The 23570-nt window shown below is 42.6% G+C and overlaps 1 protein-coding gene across 1 annotated transcript; it reads right to left on the bottom strand.

The window, feature by feature from the left end:
* Positions 1 to 663: 663 nt before the first annotated feature.
* Positions 664 to 6745, bottom strand: C1GALT1 (core 1 synthase, glycoprotein-N-acetylgalactosamine 3-beta-galactosyltransferase 1). The gene is made up of 4 exons (XM_014055490.2): positions 6564 to 6745; positions 4080 to 4305; positions 2162 to 2829; positions 664 to 1623 (listed from the first exon to the last, which is right to left on the bottom strand). Exons 2-4 carry the CDS (start codon positions 4300 to 4302, stop codon positions 1396 to 1398), a joined length of 1119 nt encoding a protein of 372 aa, XP_013910965.1. The 5' UTR covers positions 4303 to 4305; positions 6564 to 6745; the 3' UTR covers positions 664 to 1395.
* Between the last annotated feature and the right edge of the window lie 16825 nt (positions 6746 to 23570).

The following is a 23570-nucleotide window of genomic DNA, read 5'->3' as shown; positions in this document are numbered from 1 at the left end:
TATTGCAAGTTCAAAACACTTTTTGAGTGGTCTAAAGTGTATCCGTTGTATTCAGGAGCAATCTATGATGGCATGTTTGAAGCTCAAAACATTTACTTATCCCCAATACTGAACTTATTGGTGGCTTGAAATGTACACCAAGGAAGGGAAAAAAAATCAATTGTCAAAAGTTGCAATCCAAATGTTAGTGAAGATTGACTAAAAAGCATCTAAAGAAAAATAAAAACTAGGGAAAGCTAAAAATTAAATTATTAAATCAGCTCCATTACTAAACATCCTTATATATACACATAAAAATTTTAATATATAGAAAGTAATATATTTAGAGAAAAATTGAAATCATTCTCAGCCTCACGATAAAAGCAGAAATCTACACATCTGTAGTACTAAAAGTAATTCTATCACAGTTCATAGTATATAGTGACATGAGAAATATTTCAAGTTGCAACACTTTTTGAGTGGTCCTAATGACATCCATTTTATCCAGTAGCTATCTATAATTGTGTATTTGAAACTCAACATGTTTTCCTATTCCTAATACTGATCTTCTTGTTGTTTTGAAAAACAAGAAAGAAAAAAAATGTAATTGTCAAAATTTGTTACCAAGATATTAGTGAAGATTAATTAAAAAGTATTTAACTCTAAAGTAGAAACAGCTAAAAATACTAAATTCACAACATTATTTAATATTCTAATATAAACAAATCCAGTTCGGAATATTTAGAATGAAACTTTAAAAAGCCTATTTCTAATGAATAGTTCATATAATAATTCATGTTCCAGAGGAAGTTAAAACAGCGAAACAAAGCAAATGAAAAACAGTAATATCAAGAAATATTTTGTTTGCTTAGACAACAATCTTTCTAATAACTGAATTATATTTACACATATCTACTAACGATATTTGCACCTGTCTTTTGGATACCATTAAGACTTCATTATATGGAAACATTCTGGCTATGATACAAAAATTGCAATAAAAGTCTTCAAGCTGTTAAGAAAATGTTATTTAAATTTGGCCTCTTGCCGTCGTTTTTGATGCTGCAGGTTTTTTCGGATGATTTCATGGCATTAAGTGTTTTCTTCATATGCATACTTGAATGTTTTCATCATTTTCTGATTTAACAAAGCAGAGAGAGTGAATTTTTTGTTAGAAAAAGGTAATAATACATTCAAATCCTAATGCAAAAGGATGACAATGTTGAAAGTCCATGTGTGAAAAGGAACAAAAGTATTTGTTTCAAGTGCAGATTGAGTCTATGTGTCAGTAAAGTAAAGCTTTGATAGAAGTACTGCATGCAGTCCCTTGGCATATGGAAAAAATGTACCAGCATATTAGAAAAGGATACAAAAGAATACTTTGGAAATACACTTAGGAAATTCATTTTGCCACTGTTAGCTGAGCAACCCCTTATTTAGAAGCTTTGGAAGATTTTCTTCAGCTTTGAGTTTGATACCACCTTTTGTAGCCTCACTTAAATTTTGTTTTTCTGGGACATCAGGATTGTATCTGAATTGATAACCGTAAGGACGAAGATGATAAATCAAGTATTCCAAATGATACATAGTAGTAGCATCTACATAGTGAAAAGAAACTGCTAGATCAGAACAGCAAGCAGGGCCCTAGAAAAAGAAAAAAGAACAAAATCAAAAGGCAACAAAGAAAACAGTCATGTTTTATAGTTAATTAAATGCAGATCAGATGACTTCAATCATAATGGTTCTGTCCTGTGTTTACAAAGAAAAAAAACATGTTGTTTCTGAAAATATTTGTTTTGTATTTTGTCTCTAAATATGAATTGTATACAACTGTTTTGTAACGATATAGTAGACTCACGTCAGGGAAATGGTATTTCAATCTCTTCTACATATGGATGCTCTCCAGGGTATTCTTAGAAGTAGGAAATATTAAACGTAGCATGATGGAGTTTCCATGCATAAAGCTCAGATATCTCCCATTTTTAAAACAGATGTGAAATAGTAAAATTTATGCCTTAAGCCATGGTAATGTCCTAGATGTCATAATAAGGCTACATGGATCCTGTATCTGATGTAAAAAAGCAACTACAGAAGTTCAACAGTTAAAACATTTCTAATAACCACTAATAAATAATAATCTAATAAACAATAATATTTATAACCACCCCATAATAAAACTTACCTCCACAGCAGGGTAATAGTTGTAATTCCAGTACCAAAAGTTTTTGGGAAGGTATCCTTTGATTAAATGATGTTCTGGCACAAATGGATGGAAGGTTTCCTTGCCGCTTGTATCCCGAGAATCTCCAGCTTCAACATTAATGCTCTCCATACACTTGCCTAATGCTAAGTCTTCAATGGAAGAGCTATGAGTACATTTGTTATTTTTGAAGGCATCCACAAATCTTTTCAGAGCTTCTTTGCTAAGCACATATCCTGCCCCACCACTCATATAGCCCTGTTTTACAAAAGGCTTAAATCTTCGCCCAAAATAAATGGGTTTTTCAGGATTGTATTTTGAGAGGAGCCATCTCAAATTGTCCAGTGCAACGTAAGTGTCATCATCTGCCTTCATGAACCAATCTGCTTCATCAAAATAATGTTCATGTACATACTGGAAAGCTTTAATAGTTTTCCAGTATAAGTGGTCCCTGCCTTCTTTGGTTTCTAATCCTACTGTTGGAAAGTTCTTGTTTTCCTCAGAGCTCATAAATAGGATTTTGTTGCAATGCTGGGCCCAAGTAGCTTTGACATGTTTGGCTTTTGTTTCCAGATTTTGGGGACCTGTCATCACCCAGCAAAGTATTCTTACCTTCTGGTACAAGTCTTCAGCAATATTTTTATTTTCATCTGGGGAAGGTATGAGGAGATATGTTATTCAATTTAATTTTCACAAAAATGAGTAATATAAACAATTCTGAGGGGGCAAAGGATGGAGTGGAATGGCACACAGGAGTGCAGCCAAGTAGAAAAGGGCTTAGTGCAATTCAGCATAAATTTGACCAGATGCGAAGGGGGTACTGCAGCACCACACAAAAATATGAATGTATTATGAGGATAGCTAGAAGCTTGAACCCAGCTCACACTTTATCCAAAAAATAAACTTGGGGGGGGGGGCAATGGAATTCTTATGTATGTATACTCTTAAAAGAAGTATGTGCGTAAAATTATTAATATGAAAGATATTTATTGGAATATAACTATTACACCATCAATATTAAATGGAGTTTGCTCGGACACGGAAATACACCATGTAAACCAAGCAGAGAAAGTGGAAGGGAGAAAGGTAGAGAAAGGGTAGATAGAATCAGGGAATTAGAAAGATAGAATCAGGGAATTAGAAGGAAAAAAGTAGGAGAGATAGAAGGAGTGGAAAGAGAAGGACAGAGGAAGGGGAAGTAGAGAAGAGAGGAAGAAGGGAGGAGGAGAAAGAGAAAAGGTAGAGCCGCAGTGAAATAGTGCATAATATGGTGGAAGAGCAAATGATAGTAGTTGTGGGTTGATGCTAAGCGGAATTGATATAATATTGGATAACACAAAACAGTGTCTGTTAAGATGTAATGGTATACTTGTGGTTACTGATATAAAAAATTTTAAAAACTTTTTTTTTATAAAGCAGGAATGAATTATGGACCGCGGGAAGAGGAGACTGCAGGTGGGTGAACAGTACAGTGTATGAGATCCTATAGTATACTTCTCAGGAGAAAAAGCAGTGGAAACCACTTACTGGAGCAGTTTTGACCTTTCTTACCAGCTTTCCCATTGACTTTGCTTGTGGCAAAAGCTGGCAAGGGAGGTCACAAATAGTGATCTTGTGATTGTGAGACACTGAAACCATCACAATCATATAACTACAGGGGTACTGCAATGGCTAGAACTTCAAAGACCGTAAGTAATTACCACTCATTCAATGTCATCGTAACTTCTAAGTTTCTGAATGGATGCTCCTTAACTGACTACCTGCATATTTTAGATCAGCTCTGTTTTTGGCAATGGATCATTTAAAACATGACCATAAAATTTTTATTTAAAGTCTTTCTTTCAGGTAAACATGATACTTACTATGTAGAGAAAAAAAAACACGTAGAACATATAAATACCTTTATGTTGCCCAGCATCAGCATTGAAATTCATTTGTCCTTTCAGGTTATTGTTTTCATCATTATCTGAATGATGGCCATGAGGATCATTATGAAGAATGTGAGGCTCAACCTTGATTTGTTCGTCTAATCTTAAATTAAACAGTAAGTAACATAGGAAAAAACCAATTGCCGATCCAAAAGTGAAGGTCAGAATATTCAATAAGGATTTTGGAGACGCCATTTCCTGAGGAACAGAGGAACCATTATTTTACTTTACATTGGTTTACACATGAATAAACAGAGGAAAAATACAGTCAGCGATGAAATTGAATAATCATTAATTAATGAATATTAATTAATATTTAGCTCTCATGACAAGGATGGGCTGGACGGACGCCTTCCAAACAAATGTAATATAAACAAAATGCATTTATACTCAGAAACAAAGGGTACAATATGTTGGTGGGGGGGGGCACACAGGCGCATGTAAGAAAAAATTCCTATATGTTTATGATCTTGTTGGGAAAGAGATCAACCTGGAGTGCAAAAAAATTTTAAAAATTTTTTTAAAGGTATTTCATTACAAGGGCACTAATGGATTTTAAAAATTGCATGCAGCTTTTGTCTCCTATAGATAAAGAGAAGAGAAACAGGGAGGCACAAATCAATTGCATAAATTTATGATTCAACATTTAACATAATGTTCAGATAATTGCACAGAATCATTTGCCACGTTAAGACATATATAAAACATTTAAGGATATTTCTTTTACTGAAACTTATAAGGGTCTTTTTATCATGTCACTCAAGGTGGAGCATCTTTTATGGAATGCAATGGAGGCATAATACAGCTATTCTTTTTTCTATAACTATGACTCCAGGAAGCATTCTTCATTTCAGCTTGGCAAATATCCACTTCAAACATGGAATGAATTGTGTGTTTTCCTGGTTCTGAAAAAAAATATATCCTATTTTCTCATCTTCCACATGAGCAAACTTTTAAAAATGTCTTCAGGTGTGACATATTTCTACCCTGGAAGGAGAGTTTGCAATATTTTTATGCCTGTTTAACTGTTTTAGTATTGCAAGCTGCAAACGTAACATATCCATCATTGCAACTGCTGACATACTAACTCAGGGGTGTCAAACTTGCGATGACACATCATGACGTGGCATATCACAACTTTCTCCCCCTTCCCTAAACCGGGGCTAGGGGGCGGCCAGCATGTAATGCATCCAGCCGGCAGGCCCAAGTTTGATACCTCTCTATTAACTCATTTTTCCCTGCATGAAGCCATGAATGCACTGACATCTCAGGGTATATAGAAAAGTTGATTATTTGGATATTCTTGCTCTCCAAGCATTGTTATATGAAACAACACCCACCCTTAATCTCATATGAACCTACCTATAGTGATAATTAATAACATCAGGCTTAATAGGTAGATCAACCCAAACACACCAATCGGGGCAGATTTAGATTATTAAACTACAGTGTTTACCATTTAGTTAGCACATCCTGACCAAACTGGTTGGGAAATATGAAACTTATGGCACAATTAGGCCCATTCTGGTTATTCAAAGATGAAAAGGCTACTACAAGAAAGAGCAAAATTGAATTCAGCAGCACAGAGAATGACACTTAAGACCAATTTTGAAACCAATTTATTCCTTAGGTCTTGCCTATAAGAAAATAAAATTGGATGGCGGGAGGGAGAGAGAGAGACTAGAATATCGTATTACAAAGAGCATTAATCCACTTCTGGTAATTAATGACCAAACTAACCAACCTGCACAAATAATAGCAAACAGGTAAATCTTTTACACATTCTTCCTTGGTTCTTCCTTGAACCCACAAACGAGTTGCCCAAAACAGCAAAAAAAGAAGTTTGCAATATGAGAAGTGTATTAAAATCCTTTACCCGCTGATATTATACATTCACCAAATTAAACATTATAAAAGACACGTAGTACAGGCTCACATCCTATATCCTTTCCCAAAAAACGGCTTTCTTTATAAAAATACCTGGTCTTTATATCCCATTTATAACTTAACTCCGAGGGTTTTCTTTACGTACTCGAATAATTTTTTTCCCTTTCAAAGAGCGTATCTGGATTTCATTCCGATTTGCTCTTGCGCAACCCTCGCTCAAACTGGGACCCCCCCCCCCCCAATATTCCCTCGACAGTAACAAAATTCGTCATTGCTTGGGGGCGATAGGATTTGCGATAAAACACTCCCGGAAGACATCAGACTAAAGCGGCCCCACTGAAATAAGCGCAGTTTCTTCGGTTTCAATACCCTTGCTGTCAAAATGCCTCTACAGCAACATTTCAGCCCTTTGTACTCCACGCGGCGTTTTGTATTTGCACCCTATCTCTAAAGACTATTATACGCGCCTCGCCACTTTTCCATCCTTGCCGAACCTGAAGTGCCTCGCCCTTTGCTCCCTCTGCTCCGCTCTCCAGGCCCGACCACCGCATTTCAGTCTCTCCTCTTACCTTTAATTCCTGCCCGCCTCTTTCCAGGGGAACAGTGCGGAAGGCCGACAACTCCGCTCAGGAGCGCTCGGGGAAGAGCAGAGACCGCGCGGGAAGTGCTGTCAATAGCATTCCCCGCTGGCAACCTTGCGAGCAGGCTGCCACACCGCAACTACCCAGACTGCAGGTCGCCGGCCGGAGAAAAAGAGGGAACCCGAGCCGAGCTCCGCTTCCCCTTGCTCCGCCCAGCCCCTCGTTCGTTCGCTGATAGGGTCCAAGCGCTGAAGCTGTGGAAACGGGGTGGAGTTGTGCGCTTCTTCCCGCCTACCTGACGATCGGGTGGGCGAACGCGGTGGCCGCTTGAGGGCGGAAGAGCGACGCGCGAAGCGGCCGGGAAGGTTGCCCTTGTGGGTGACTCGGCTGCGGTCCCTCTTTCGCATCTATATTCAGGGGGGTGCTTTACACTAAAACAAAGAGAAAGCAGGCTGGCACAGGCTGGCATTAAACATATAAAGTACCACTTTTCCTAATAGTGGCCGGAAACTTTTGTTTTAAATCAACATGGGTTGTTTTACTCTGTTCGATGTGGAGCATGGGTCCTTCTATTACCATAATACTTTTATTAAAAAGAACAGTCCTTAATTTCTGAAAGCTGTCCTTTGGATTTAATTATTATTTTTGCTGTTGAGCTTTTTTTTTGTAAAACAAAGTTATCAATATTTTTTTTAAAAAGAAATCATTATGTACCCCCTTAAAGATTTGCCCCTTTTCATATTTGTCTTTAATTTTTTTAAAAAAAGAAAATATGATTATTCTAGATAAGGCTTGAAAAACCAGGCTTCTTTTCTTAAAAATGGCTAAACCTTGTCATCAATAAAACGACCTCGGGAACGGAGCCAGGAGCCAGACCAGTATGTAAAAGATGTCTCAGCCCTGAGAGATAAGAGTTTCACCATAAATACTGTTGAATAGAATAACAAAGTTGGAAAGGACCGTGTAGGTCATCTAGTCCAGGGGTCACAAACTTCTTTGACCTCAGGGACCACTAAATTTTAAATAATTTTAAATCTCGCAGACCACTAATATGAAACCATTCATTTAGTGACCATTCAAAGATACAACAATCCTGAAAAAAGTAGCATGAGTGGTTTTCACACTTACGATTGTTCCAGCATCTGCATGGTCACATGATCAATCTTCGAATGCTTGGCAATTGGCAGTTATGACTTCCCTGGGGGGAGAGGAGGATCACATGATCATCATTTGCAACTTCCCCAGCAAAATTCTGAAAGCAAAGTCAATGGGAAATCCAGATTCACTCTATGACTGCAGTGATTTGCTTAACAACAGTAGCAAAAAGATCTTAAAATGAGGCAAACTCAATAAAAATACAGCAAAAAAGGTATTGCTCTCAGTTGTGGTTGTAAGTTCAGGACTTTCTCTACTTTGAATGATAAGTCTTATGTAAAAAACACATCTTATTGATCTGTTAATCATCATGGAAATTGAACATGAAGCTGAACTACAAAGAGAAAGTAACAGTCATGTACCATATTTTTCAGACTATAAGACACTCTCCCCCTCCCCCCCAAAAATGGGTGGAAATGTCTGTGTGTCTTATAGACTGAATATGGGCCTGGTTTTTGCGTCTTGAACCCTCTGTGCATCCCGTTTTGCCTTCCCTGGCTTCCAGAAGCACTCTGCATACCAAACCCTGTTTTGACAAAAATGGGACACATAGAGGGTTCAGGAGGCCAAAAACAGTCCCGTTCAGGAGGTCAAAAACAGAGGATTTGGGAGGCAAAAATGGGCCTGTTTAATAAATGACTTTCTAGATTAAGGAAACGAAGGACTGAGGTGACATGTTAGCAGTGTTCCAATATCTCAGGAACTGCCACAAAGAAGAGGGAATCAAGCTATTCTTGAAAGCACCTGAGGGTAGGACAAGAAGCAATGGGTGGAAACAAATCAGAGAGAAGCAACTTAGAACTAAGGAGAAATTTCCTGACAACAATTAATCAGTGGAACAACTTGCCTCCAGAAGTTGTGAATGCTCCAACACTGGAAGTTTTTAAGAAGAGATTGGATAATCATTTGACTGAAATGGTATAGGGTTTCTTGCCTAAGCAGGGGGTTGGACTAGAAGACCTCCAAGGTCCCTTAAAACTCTATTATCCTATCCTATCCTAGTTTGTGTTCCCTGATTCAAAGCTTAGCATTTCTAATTTTGGCTAGAAAGTTACTATGGTATGAAAACCTGGTTAGCTCCTGTCAATTACTGTAAATAAGGATCAATCTCTTTAAATAAGTCAATTCCTATGAGTATCTATAAATTTCCTTATTATCTTTCAGACCCCCTTTTTGATACATTTTTTTAAATTAAAAGGGGTTCAGTAGCGTTGTTTCAAGTATTGTCTGAATTTATAAGAATGAGTCTGGGCCATAAGTAATTTTCAAGCCTTTTTCATATAATAAATATGATGAGTTGCACTTCTGGTGCTTTGTTTTGAATTTTTTTAACGTTGTTTTCCTTTCTAGCATATAGATAAAATATAGCTTTGGTTAGCGCAATTGTTTTGAGACTCAGGAATGTTGGAAAGGAGAAGTATCTTCACAGTTGTGGTTGTTCCTTGCTATCTCTACTCATACAGCTAACAAAATGTCAAAGTGTCCACTGACTCAAAAGATTGCACATGTTAACCATAAACAATAAAGTGCTGGAAGGTCAGATTTGGGACTGTGTGTTGTCTATATTTCTACTTCAACTTGAAAAATGACGCCAGGAATATTCATGGAGACAGAGTTATGTCAAAAAAGGTCAATATATCAGCCACTTTTATGATTGAAGTCTATCCTGTATTTAAGAAGGACATCAGTTCTGAGGTTGTGGTTGTCGTCATCATTTTTTTGACCTTGCATGAATGTGCATAAAATATTTTCTGCAATAGTCTTAAAGAAATCAATGTGTGATAGTTTTTGTTATATTCAAAATGTATTGTAGGCTTGTATTTTTGATGTTCTGGTGGGATCAAATATCAGCATATAGATAACCCTTTCATAAATATCTTTGAATATTATTTCAAAACTTGCATTTTTGCAGAAATAACTATTGTAACCATACTGTTTTTCAGTATGATTTGGGACATTTGAAAAAAAAAAGCATTGTCTCTAGTTAATACTAGACTATGTATGATATACTATGGGACTGATAACTCCTTTACAAGCTTATTTCCAAAATTTGCGAGAGGCAAATTTGATTTGTTATATGCAAATCAATATGATTTCTAAATAGCTACTGCTTTTGTATTATAATAAAACTACTATAGTTGGATTATAAAATAGAGTTTATTCAATATGCTTGCCTTTTCCACTCCTTTCCTATTTGATTTACCTGCTGACAAATAAGGTAAAGGAAGATAACATATAATTAATGTCAGTGTAAATCTCTATTTATTAACAATGAAAGACAAGTAGACCTTTCTGTTGAATACTTGAACAACAGTTTAGTAACAGACCTATAAATCACCAGAATCACACTGACTGCGCATGTGCGTGACTCGGATGGCTGCCTGGCTTCTCGTTCCACAGAAGCGAGTGATAAATACAGATCTCAAGAGCCTCCGGAGTCCATCTACATCTCAACAAAGCCCCCTGGTAGGGCTCGGTCCCAGGAATCTTGTAAGGGCCAGTACTTAACTGGTAGCTGCCCGTGGTCGTCTCCCTGAGCAGCAGAATTGCGGCGGCTTGGAACGGTGATTTGCGGCGTGAAAGAGAAGATGGCGGCGCCACGCTGCTGATCACAGCGATTTGTAAGTCTTCGGTGCTCCCTCTCTCCCCGCTTGCTGTGACTGATCCGAGTGGTGCGGTGAGCTTGGCGGTTCAGTTTCCTGTCATCTAGAAGGTGGGGGTCATTGGAAACTTGTTGGAGATCGTCGGGAGCGGCAGATTGGGCGGCTGGCTGTATTTTGCCGCCGCCGTAGCCCCCCCTGGACGCCCCCCCGTTCTACTCTGCTCGCCCTGCTGCCAGCTGCCTTGTTTGTCCTGTGGTCCTCCGGGGAAAAAAGATCTGGCCGCTTGTCCGTCTGGCTGGTGATCGAATGGAGAGGAGGACGGAGCCCTGAGCAGCTTTATCATCATTCTGCACTCCCGATTCCGAGGAGAAAAGAGGCTTGGACGCCCCTTCCTTTTCCCACCTTTTGGCCTCCTTACCATCACAGCCGCCTCAGTCATTGCTCCTTTGCCGCTCCCCCCAGCTACTGGGGAGCCTTTTTTACCATCTCCTTAGCCGTTTATTAGGAGCGATAGATGATGGCAGCTGTAGGGATGAGGACTTGGTATCAAGAAAATCGGTGCTCTCTCCCCCTCCTTCTTGAGCAACTGGGGCCAGCTTCAGACTTTGGCCCACCGGATTATGGACCTTATATAATTTCAGGAAAGCAACTTCCTTCCACGTGGTCCGCTGATCTCCTCTGGGACTTTAAGGGGAGTAAGACTGAACAGTTTCTATCTATAAACATCAGGCATTTTTGCCTTGCCCCTCCCCATGTGCGACTGCCTTGTATACCATTGACTTTTGGTCTTCCAGCCGTGGACTTTTCTCTGCGACATAGAAGAGGGAGAAGAGCGGAGCAGCTCCCTCTTCATTTTTACACCATTGTTTGACAGCGCACTATCGCAGTGCTCCGTATTTTTTAATGAGCATTTTATGAGTGAGGTGTGAATGATGTGACTATTGTTGTATGTGCCCACTTTTAACCCCTATCATTGTTGTATTCTCTCTGTGTTTTTTAAACTGTTTGTGGGGAGTGGATGGTGCTGTGATTGTGCATGTCTGAGTAGGCTGGGGCCTAGCCAGGCACCCTCTATACTGAGTGCTCTGCAGAAGTATTAGGGGGGCCTGGTCAACCCCAGCCGCAGAATGCTTGTTTCGAAGGGCCTGCCGGAGCACGCAGGGGTTATGGGGATGGGTGGGGGGACCACGGACACGGGAGTGGGCTGGAGCATTACAGTCTTAACAGGGAGGGGAAGATATGGTGGGGACTTTAGGGCAGGCCATTACCGGGGAAGGAGGGCTCGCTACGTCACAGAGATCCCTCCTTCCGGCCCTACGAGTCCCACTCCAAGGCCAGGTGGTGTGAGTAATCAGGACCCTGGCCTCAGGCTGCTGTCGCTAAATGCCAGGTCTGTAGTTCATAAAGCTCCTCTCGTTCGGGACTTAATTTTAGACGAGAGAGCAGACCTGGCATGTATTACTGAGACCTGGCTGGGCCCGGAGGGAGGAGTCCCCCTCGTAGAGATGTGCCCAGAGGGTTTTCAGGTGCTCCATCAGCCGAGAGCTCAGCGAAGGGGTGGGGGTGTGGCCGTGGCCATTGTTATCTGAGCATCTCTAGCACCTCGTAGGATCCCTGCTCCGGAGCTTGTCGGGTGTGAGTCCCTGCTGGTGAAGTTGGACCTCAAGGGTCAAGTGGGTTTGCTGCTAACGTACCTGCCTCCTAACTGCGTTGCAGCAGCCCTCCCCTCGCTCCTCGAGTCAATAGCCGAGCTGGCAGTTGAGTTCCCCAGACTTATGGTTCTGAGGGATTTCAATTTGCCTTCGCTCGGTGAACACTCTGATGGAGCGCAGGAGTTCATGGCTTCCATGACAACCATGGGCTTGACCCAAGTAATCCGAGGACCAACCCACTCAGCGGGTCACATGCTTGACCTCGTATTCCTCTCGGAGCAGTGGAATTGTGATCTTGGTCTGAGGGGTAGGGAGATCTTGCCCCTGTCATGGTCAGACCACTACCTACTGAGGCTCGACTTTTGGAGACCAAACCCCCACTGTAGGGAGGTGGTTCCGCCCCAGGTGACATGGACCCTTTGGGGTTCCAGATGGAGCTTGGGGTTATTCCTGATACTCTCGCCCGCAGTCCGGCGGAGACCCTGGTTGCTGCCTGGAATTTGGCAGCGACGAAGTCTCTTAACTAGATTGCGCCTCTATGGCCGCTCCGAGGCAGTGGATCCCGGAGAGCTCCTTGGTTTACTGAGGAACTCTGGGAGAAGAAGCGCCAAAGGAGACGCCTAGAGCACTTATGGAGGTCCAGTAAATCCGATTCGAACCAAGCACTTTTAACAACCTGCACCAGAGAGTACATTTGAGCAATTAGGACGTCTAAGAGAACACATATTGCCTCTCTGGTTGCGTCTGCCGAGTCGCGCCCAGCCGCCCTGTTTAGGATAACCCGTTCCCTCCTAAATGATCTGGTAAGCCATCGCTGGATTGATTTTCAAGCTGTTACCCCTGAGGATGTGGACAAGGCGATGAGAGCTGTAGGTGCCTCCACATGTGTGCTGGACCCGTGCCCATCCCGGCTGGTTGTAAACAGCAGAGAGGTGACATGAGGCTGGATCCAGGCGGTTGTTACCGCTTCTCTACGGGAGGGGGTCTTTCCCCCCGCCTTAAAGGCGGCGGTGGTGAGACCCCTCCTGAAGAAACCATCCTTGGATCCAGCCATTTTAAATAACTATCATCCGGTCTCCAACCTCCCCTTTGTGGGGAAGGTTGTTGAGAAGGTGGTGGCCTTTCAGCTCCAACGGTCCTTGGAGGAAGCCAGCTATCTCGACCCATTCCAGTCAGGCTTCAGACCTGGCTGCAGCACAGAAACCGCTTTGGTCACGTTGACCGATGATCTCTGGAGAGCCAGGGATGGAGGCCACGCCTCCATCCTGGTGCTCCTTGACCTCTCGGCGGCTTTTGATACCATCGACCATGGTATCCTTCTGCGACGACTGCGGGAGGTGGGGGTTGGAGGCGCTGTTTTACAGTGGTTCTCCTCTTACCTCTTGGACAGGTCGCAGTCGGTGTTAGTCAGGGGCAGAGATCAACCCCTAGGCCCCTAACGTATGGGGTGCCGCAGGGTTCGGTCCTGTCCCTCCTTCTTTTCAACATCTACATGAAACCGCTGGGTGAGATCATCCGACGGCACGGGATAAATTACCACCAGTATGCGGACGATACACAGTTGTATCTGTCCGCCCCGTGCCAACTCAACGAAGCAATGGATGTGATGAGCCAGGGTCTTGAGGCTGTTAAAGACTGGATGGGGGTTAACAAGCTTGTGCTCAATCCAGAAAAGACCGAGTGGCTGCTGTGTTTCCCTCCCGCGAATTGGCCAAGTGTTCCATCTCTCAGGCTGGGGGGTCAAATTGTATGCCCCTCAGACAGGGTTCGCAACTTGGGAGTCCTCCTGGACCCACAGCTGACTTTCGAACATCATTTGTCAGCTGTGACCAGGGGGGGCATTTGCCCAGGTTCGCCTGGTGCACCAGTTGCATCCCTACCTGAACCGGGAGGCCCTCACAACAGTCACTTGTGCCCTTGTGACCTCTAGGCTGGAATACTGCAATGTGCTCTACATGGGGCTGCCCTTGAAGAGCATTCAGCGACTTCAGCTGGTCCAGAATGCGGCCGCGCGAGCGATCGTGGGTGCACCTCGTTTCACGCATGTAACACCCATCCTCCGCGAGCTGCACTGGCTGCCTATTGATCTCCGGGTGCGATTCAAGGTGCTACTTATCACCTACAAAGCCCTTCATGGTACTGGACCTGGGTACTTGAGAGACCGCCTACTGCCAATTACCTCCACTAGACCGATACGATCGCATAGATTAGGCCTCCTCCGAATTCCATCATCCAGCCAGTGTAGACTGGCAACTACCCGGAGGAGAGCCTTCTCGGTGGCTGCTCCGACCCTCTGGAACGAACTCCCCGTGGAGATTCGGACCCTCACCATCCTCCAGTCCTTCCACGCCGCCCTAAAGATCTGGCTGTCCCGGCTGGCCTGGGGTTAAGATTCTAACCCCACTCAGTTTGTGTGACTGTTGTGTTTTTAATAATGATGTATTGTCTTTATTTTAGAAATTGTTTGTCCTTCCCCCCCACTTTTTTTGAACTGTGAGCCGCCCTGAGTCCCCCCAGGGAAAAGGGCGGCATACAAATAAAGGGAAAATTAAAAAAATGAAAAAAAAAGTTGAAGTAAAGCTCAAAAATAACTTGTTGGAGCTGTGATCCAAGGGCTGTAACTCTTCAGATGTCACCTGTAGAGTCAAGAAGTTACTATGTGTTCACTCTCACTATTACGCTATCCTTCATTTTGTGATATTGCTAAATTAAGATCATACCACTTGCCTTTTTCATGAGGTATGCATGCTCACAGCAGCAGGTTCTTTGACCTATCTTCTCATAGGGCATAGTTAGTTAAGTGGTAAGCTTTACCTTCTTTATAATGCATTTTTTGAATCAATCTCCTTTCTGCTAGAATTGTAAAATCTGCTTCACTAAACATGACTATGATGAGCTTGCTACTGTCAAGGACAGGTACATACAGAGAGATAATACTTCAACCGCCAAGAGAAACTATGAACAAAATATTATTAAATCATAAATTTGCAATACATCATTTAGGTCATCAGATGCAACCTATTGTACAAGATAAGTAAAAGCAATTACTACAGCAAATTAAAATGCTACTTATGGATATATACAGGTAGTCCTTGATTTACAACCACAATTGAGTCCAAAATTTCTATTGCTAAGTGAGACATTTGTTAAATGGGTGTTAAATGTTAAATGTATGAGCCTTTTTGTCACAATACAATGCAATACAATAGCAGAGATGGAAAGGACCTTGGAGGTCTTCTAGTCCAACTCCATGCCCATGCAGGAAACCCTATACCGTTTCAGACAAATGGCTATCCAACAACTTCTTAAAGACTTCCAGTGTTGGGAAGTCACAACTTCTGAAGTCAAGCTTTTCCACTGATTAATTGTTCTAACTGTCAGGAAATTTATCCTCAGCTCTAAGTTGCTTCTCTCCTTGATTAGTTTCCACCCATTGCTTCTTGTCCTACCCTCCAGTGCTTTGAAGAATAGTTTAACTCCCTCTTCTTTGTGGCAACCCTGAGATATTGAAACACTGCTATCATGTCTCCCCTAGTCCTCCTTTTCATTAAACTAGACATACCTAGTTCCTGCAACCCTTCCTCATATGTTTTAGTCTTCAGGCCCCTAATCATCTTTGTTGCTCTTCTCTGCACTCTTTCTAGAGTCTCCACATCTTTTCTACATCGTGGAGACCAAAACTGAATGCAGTATTCCAAATGTGGCCTTACCAAGGCACAGTGACGTGCGGTGAGTTTCATGGCCAGTGAGGCAAGTGTGAAAGCCCCGCCGAAGCCCCGGCGCCGCGTCTGCCATAGAGCGGGACCCTCACCGGCCATGAATCTCATCGCACGTCACTCGGCAGTTCAAACTCTGCTCTGCAGCCCAAACTTTCTCCTCCCAGCAACTTGGCCTGTTGGACACAGTGGTGGCGGGGGAGGAATGGGCTGGGTGGGCTGGCTGGCTGGGGAGGGGGGAGCCCTTTAAAGCCCTGCTGCCGTGCCTTCCCAGCAAGACTTCCTTTCGGCTCGCGGTTTCCCTTGCCTGCCTTAACCAAAGCTTGGTGCCCTGCCTCTGCTTTCGTGCTCTCCCTCTCAACCGTCAAGCCGCGTTTCTTCCTGAAAAGCCTTTCGGGCAACCCGAGAGCTCCACCTGATGCCCGAAGGGCTTTGCAGGAAGAAACACAGCTTGAGGCGCAATGATGGTCCTGGCTGTGGGGCGCACGCCCGTTAAACGCCTCTCTTGGTTGCCTCCTCCTTCTCCTTCCACAGCCTGCGCGATGTTGCTGCCGTAGGCTGAGAGCTGCCGCCGAAGCTGCTGCACAGCTGAGAGAGGGAGAGAGTGAAAGCAGAGGCAGGGCACCAAGCATTGGTTAAGGCAGGCAAGGGAAACCGTGAGCCGAAAGGAAGTCTTGCTGGGAAGGCGCAGCAGTAGGGCTTTAAAGGGCTCCCCCTCCCCAGCCAGCCAGCCCACCCAGCCCAGTCCCCCTCGCCACCACTGTGTCCAACAGGCCAGGCGTCTCACGTTTATGGAGGACATAAACACGAGACACCTGGCCTGTTGGGACACAGCAGCGAAAACATCCCTGCCGCCTCCGCGCTCCGCCTTCTCGCCCCCCGCCTCCTCCGACTCCACTGCTGTGAAGAAAGAAAAAAAAACACACACACACACCCCTCACAATAAAAAATTACAAATTAAATTACAATAAATTTGAATTCCCCCCCCCTCCCTCTGTCAGATCCACCTTTTCCAACTGTGGAAACTCTCTCAACTCTCCTCTTGTCTGCCCAACGTAAGCGTGCTCAACGTAAGCATGCTTATAAGGCATGATTTGCTGGTCCCGGATCAGGAGGCGGGAGAATCAATGCCTCTTTTGCATATGAAAGTTTTCGGTTTTTAACTCCTCCTTAACTTTTAAAAGGTGAACAATTCCTTAGGCAAAAGAGGCCCCGAGTTCTCTGGCCTCCTCCCATAGTTAACACTGAGAGCAGACACCAAGCGACTGTGATTTTGAATCTGGTAGCAACTACCCTGGCTTTAATTATTTAAAAAAAAATATTTAAAATTCTTTCTTTTCCCTTAGGAGACTGGTGAGGCCCCGCCTCCCCTGCCTCTAGTGACTGCAGGTCCCTACCAAGGCATTATAAAGTGGTATTAACACTCCATGTGATCTTGATTCTATCCCTCTGTTTATGTAGCCTACAACTGTGTTGGGTTTTTTGGCAGCTGTTGCATACTGCTGGTTCATATTTAAATGGTTGTCCATTAGGATTCCAAGATCCCTCTCACAGTTACTACTATTGAGTAAGGTACAACCTATATTGTACTTGGGCATTTCATTTTTGTTGATTTTGTTTTTCTTGTCACAGTTAAGTGAATCACCAGTTATTAAATTAGTAACAAAGTTAAGTGAATCTGGATTTGCCATTGAATTTGCTTCACAGAAGGACACAAAAGGTGATCATATGACCCTGGAATATTGCAATTGCCAAAAATATGAACCAGTGCCAAGCATCTGAAATTTTCATCAAATGATGATGGTAACGCTGCAATGCTCTTAAGTGTGAAAAACAGTCATGTCACTTTTTTTAGTCCTGTTGTATTTTTGAATGGTCACCAGACACCAAACTAGCAGAAATTAGCTAACACTCCAGAAGATAGGCTAAAGATTCAGATGGATCATTATCAGGGATGGCTTCCGGCAGGCACTACTGCTGGTTTGCTCATGTGCGCGCGCCTGCACAGTACAATTAAAAGTGTTCTGCATATGCGCAGAACTGAAAAACAAGATGGTGGCGCCTATGGCGCCGCTCGGGGAACCAGTTTAGGGGCATGGCAGGCCTGGGTTGCTGCAGGTTTCTGAGACCCAGGTGCCAAACCACTACCGATTCAGCCAAACCAGTCCTAGCGGGTAGGAACCCACCACTGATCACTATAAACTTAACTACTGGACCCTATGTAACAAAATAAAATTCAGTATAGAAAAAAGTAACATTTTACACTTAGGAAAGATTGACCAAATATACAGGTACAGACTAGGTGAAACTTCGCTCCACAGCAGTAACTGTGAGAGGGATCTTGCAGTCCTAGTGGGCGGTCACTTAAATATGAGCCAGCAATGTGCTCCAGCTGCCAAAAAAGCTAATACAATCCCAGGCTGCATTAACAGAGGGGTAGAATCAAGATCATGAAAAGTTATACTACTGCTTTATAATACCTTTGTAATACCACACTTGGAATACTGCATCTAATTTTGGTCACCACAATATAAAAAGATGTTGATAGTCTGGAAAGAGTGCAGAGAAGGGTGACAAAAATAATTTGGGGTGCTGAAGACTAAAACATATGAAGAACGATAGCAGGAATTGGTTATGTCTAGTCTAGGCAAAAGAAGAACTGGGGTGAATGATAGCAGTGTTCCAATATTTGAGATCCTGCCACAAAGAAGAGGATTGGCCTATTTTCCAAAGCAGTAGAAAGAAAGACAAGAAGCAATGGATGGAATAAAAAGAAAAGCACTAGATTTTCTCCTTAGAACTAAGGAGAAAATTCCTGTAAGAACACTCAATCAGTGGAACTTTGTTTTCAGAGTTGCAGGTGCTCAAATACTGGAAGCTTTTAAAAAGGGACTGGACAACCATTTGTCTAAAATTGAGTCTTCTGCTTAAGCAGGGGATTGTACTAGATGATCTCCAAAGTGACTTCCAACACTGTTATTCGTTATTCAATTCTTTTTCTGAAATAAGTGATTTTAATTGGCATGCAGGTACTAACTTTAAAAAAAAAACATTGTTATTTGCACAGATATTTTAGGAAAGGATTTTAGTCCTTCATCTTAGCTCTGCAGCTGAGCTGGAATTTCAAACAAATCTTAGGACTGCATTACAAACAGACTCAAAGATTTCTTATCGAGTTCCTGTGGTTTTCTTAGCACGGCTTTCCAGAATTGTTTTGCCATGGCCTCTTCAAGGTCTACATGACAAGACCAAGAACATGCAGCTGGCTTTGTGACTAAGGCAGAAGTCATGATCTCTGAGTTTCTTGCCTGACCCCTTTTCTATTACTCCATACTGGCTCTTTATTTTGGAATAACATATTTTTGACCTTTCTTATTCGGTGGACTAAAACTTGATGTTGCTAATAATTTTATGAACAGATTTCTTCTAGGTATAGATAATGCATGAACAAATGAAATTTAGTCCCTTATCTAAATAGCTATAAGAAAATAGAATCAGATTAGAATAACAGTTGAAAGGGACCTTGGAGGTCCTCTAGTCCAAATCCCCTGCTTAGGCAGGAAACCCTATACCATTTCAGACAGATGATTATCCAATATCTTCTTAAAAACTTCCAGTGTTGGACCATTTACAACTTCTGGAAGCAAGTTGTTCCACTGTTGTCAGGAAATTTCTCCTTAGTTCTAAGTTGCTTCTCTCTCTGATTTGTTTCCACCCATTGCTTCTTGTCCTACCCTCAGGTGCTTTCGAGAATAGCTTGACTCCCTCTTCTTTGTGACAGCGCAGCCCATGAGATATTAGAACACTGCTATCATGTCACCCTACTCCAGTGGTGAAATCTAAAAAAAATTCCTACCGGTTCTGTGGGTGTGGCTTGATGGAGGGTCATGTAACTGGGTGGGCATGGATATATAGTCATGTGACTGGGGGGTGTCAAAAGACAGAAACTCACTTTAACAAGGTCCTGCTGGAGCAGGGGGTTGGACTAGATGACCTTCGGGTCCCTTCCAGCCCTATATTGCTGTTCACTTTCATGGTATCCTCTGAAGCTGCATCTAGTGCCATGTTTGTCGTCCTTCCTCCCTCTCCTTTTTCCTCCCTCCCTCCTTCCCACTCTCTTTTGCAGTATCCCCCCTCTGTTTTTTAAATCATTTCCCCCCCTGCCTATTCACCTGAACTAGCAGGAAAAAAAAATGCTTTAAAAAGCAGTGGGCGGGGGGAGCTTCCAACGATTGCGTGGCTCACAGCTGAGCCGCACAATCCTCGGAAGCTTTTTCTTTTTACTACCAGTTTGCAGAACGAAGGGTAATTGTCCCTACTGGTTTGGCCGAACTGGGCCAAACTGGGAGGATTTCATCCCTGCCCTAGTCCATCTTTTCATCAAACTAATACCCAGTTCCAGCAACTGTTTTTTTATATGTTTTACCTCCAGTTCCCTGATCATCTTTATAATAAATGCAAAATATATTGAATGATCTGACATATATTACTTATGTTGAAATGACACAGTAATAGTAAAGAGATGGTGGGTGAAGGAAAGAATGAGATGAACTTAACCCGCATTTCCTAACGTGCAGTTTCTTTTTATCAGACACTGTTTCCAAGACTAAGCACATTTGAAAGCTCATGGATAAGAAAAATTCTTGCAATTTTTTTGTAAAGGTCACTTCAAACCAGTTTGAAAACCAAGTTTCAAAACAGGACAAGTGTCCTCACTCTGTCCTCATTTAGCTGAAGTGGAAGAAGCTGACAATAAACACCAAAGCAACAGCTCTCCCTTGTGACTAACAAAGGAAACATTTCTTTTATTCTTAAATGTTTCAAGTCAGGTGTGATAATTATTAATGGTTATTAAGAATGTATAAAAGGATTACTCATTTCTGTAGGAATTATTAATCACAATGCTGTGTCAAGAGGATTTATTATTATTAATAATACATAATTATTAGTATCATTAAAGAATTAATCAACAATTTGATTCACAGTCTGGGAGTGGTAAAAATGTCAAGTTTTAACCAGGGACTTTAAGGTAACATCTGAGAATATAGGCAATTCCAAGGAAGATGCTTTTTTTGCAAAGTCAGGATATTAAGGTCTAATAAGTTCAAAATTTCCATATATCTAAGTAACCCTTTGGGTATTGCTCCAAGGGCTCCTATTACTATTGATGCAAGCATTGATTTCTTTCTCCACAATCACTCAACTTCAATCTGTAAATCACAATAGTTCAATATTTTTTCTAGTTGTTTCTCTTCAATTCGTGCATTACCTGGTATTGCAATATCAATGAACCAGCCTTTTTTTTCTTTTCCATTAATAGTGATGTCAGATGTGTTATGGGCCAAACATCTGTCTGTTTGAAAGTTCCATAGGATCTTGAGTTGTTCTTTTTCAAGAACTTTGTCAACTTGGTGTTCCCAGTGATTTTTACTACATTCGAACTCAAATTTCTGGCAAAGCTTGAATGATTTTGGCAACTGTAGATTATTTGGTTGTAGATAATCAGTCTGTGAAATTTTGCTGCACCACTGGATGATTTTTTATTTACTTAGTTTGTCACTCATCTACAAGATAACAGGAATAAGAATAAACATGAATAAGAACACGAATAAATGGGGACAGTAAGCCAGGGACGTTAGGCATTTTAGTGTGCTTATGCATGCCCCTACTGACCTCTTAGGAATGTGGTGAGATCAACAGTAGATAGTTTAAGGCTAAGTTATGATAATGATTTGGTGCCTTCAAGTCGGTGTTGACTCTTGGTGACAGCCTGAACTATTACCTGTAGATTTATTGGCAAGATTTTCAGAAATGATTTGCCTTTGCCTATTTCCTACAGCTGTGTGAGTGTGACTGACAGAGTGTGACACTTGGTTAGTTTCATGCATAAAGAACTATTAGATTTGAAGTTTTTTTGAAGTTTTATTTCATTTGTTTGCCGCCCTTTTCCCTGTAAGGGACTCAGGGCGGCTCACAACTCAAACAAGGGAAGGGGGATACAGACCATTGACAACAATACAAAACAATACATAATTAAAAACGCAACAATCATACCATTCGAGATAGGGGCAACGATTCTTTAGCCCCAGGCCTGTTGGAACAGCCAGGTTTTAAGGGCTATGCGGAAGGCCTGGAGGGTGGTGAGGGTGCGAATCTCCATGGGGAGTTCGTTCCAGAGGGTCGGAGCAGCAACAGAGAAGGCTCTCCTCCGGGTAGTCGCCAGTCGACACTGGCCGGTGGATGGAATTCGGAGGAGGCCTAGTCTGTGCGATCTAATCGGTCTGGTGGAGGTAATTGGCAGCAGGCGGTCTCTCAAGTACCCAGGTCCAATACCATGAAGGGCTTTATAAATAATGACTAGCGCCTTGAAGCGTATCCGGAGACCAATAGGCAGCCAGTGCAGCTTGCGGAGGATAGGTGTTACGTGGGTGAACCGAGATGCACCCACAATCGCTCGCGCGGCTGCATTCTGGACAAGCTGAAGTCGCCAAATACTCTTCAAGGGCTGCCCCATGCAGATTGTCCAGTTTCTAGCCTGGTGCCTTAACCATGATCATATACCAAGCCGACTCCCTGGCAAATGGAATATTGAGATTTATATTGTAATAATTTGTGGGCTGGGGAAGCTACCTTATATTCCACAGTATTTAGTACTTTTTCCCCTCCTATTGTATTCACAATCTACATGAATCTGAAGGAGATCATTGGATGCCAAGGGTGAGGTATCTCCAGTATAAACCTTTCTGCCCCAGAGACTTAAGCAATGTTGTTTATCCTGGTTCCTTGGAATGTAGGGAAAAAAACCCCACAGGATTCAGCTGAATCCTGGCCAGACTGAGTGACTCTGAATATCGGGGCCTTCTGTCTCATGGTATGAGATCTTTAATGTTGGACACAATTGCATTGCCCCAAACAGACCCAGTGCGCAACTCAATGGTCCTCCTAGACTTATGACTTCTGTTGAAAAACAAAGTAATCATGACTAGGTGGATTTTTGCACCTTTGCATTGCCAGTATTTTTGCAACTACTCCTGGCTCTGGCCAGCTATCCGTGCTCTGCTTATCTCCCAAGTGGACTACTGTAATGTAACCTCTATGGAGCTGCCCTTGAAGAAAATTTTGAAGCTTCAGTTGGTGCAAAATGCACAGGGGTGGGTTTCTCGCCCCATTCCAACCGGTTCGGTTGGAACGAGGCCGGCGGCGTCCACGCGCATGCGTACTAGCGTCTGTGCGATGCTCCAGCTGCTCCTGGAGGATCGCACAGGCGCTGTATGCGTCCTGCGCATGTGTGGAAGCGCAGAATTCGGCAAAACCGGGTAAGGAGCGGGTGTGGGCGCGCTCGGGCGCGCGGGCGCGCGGGGAGGCCTTCGCCATTCCCGGAAGTTACTTACTTCTGGGTTCGGCGACCAACTGGATCGCGGGGACCGCCGCGAACCGGTTGAAACCCACCCCTGAAAATGCAGCAATGGGAGAATTATGTATTTCCCTAGAATGACACACATTATACCTCTGCTCTGCAAGCTGCATAGGTTGCCACTTTGCTTCTGGGTTCAACATGCTGTTTTTGATCTTTAAAGCCTTTGCCAGGGGGCTGCAAAAATGCCAACAACTTTCAGTGCCGGAGAACAAAGACATCCATTATCACAGAGCATGAAAGCAAAATGAAAGTAGGAAAAAAAATCAAAGAACTAATTAATAGGATAACCCACTGATGTAGTGGACAATCCCGTGTAAGCCTCAAGGCCATTTATTATTTACTGTAAATTTAATTTTTATATAGCGTAGAAAGTTAGCACCCACCACTCTCCTAGGAATGAAATATCATGGGAAATATTGAAAAGGCAGAATATTATATTTTCCTGGATAAGA

This window comes from Thamnophis sirtalis, unplaced genomic scaffold (genome assembly GCF_051295495.1).
Source record: "Thamnophis sirtalis isolate CommonGarterSnake01/CBP01778 unplaced genomic scaffold, rThaSir2_p1.2 scaffold_4, whole genome shotgun sequence".
In the NCBI taxonomy this organism is placed as follows: domain Eukaryota; kingdom Metazoa; phylum Chordata; class Lepidosauria; order Squamata; family Natricidae; genus Thamnophis; species Thamnophis sirtalis.
This window is presented reverse-complemented; position numbering and strand designations above follow the sequence as displayed.

What these genes read in the sequence shown, in the direction of transcription:
- C1GALT1 (XM_014055490.2), bottom strand. Translation starts at nt 4,302, where the DNA reads ATGGCGTCTCCAAAATCCTTATTGAATATTCTGACCTTCACTTTTGGA. An exon ending in TGATGCTGGGCAACATAAAG is followed by an intron (nt 2,830 to 4,079) that starts GTATTTATATGT and finishes TACCTTCCCCAG; the next exon opens with ATGAAAATAAAAATATTGCT. An exon ending in ACTATTACCCTGCTGTGGAG is followed by an intron (nt 1,624 to 2,161) that starts GTAAGTTTTATT and finishes TTCTTTTTCTAG; the next exon opens with GGCCCTGCTTGCTGTTCTGA.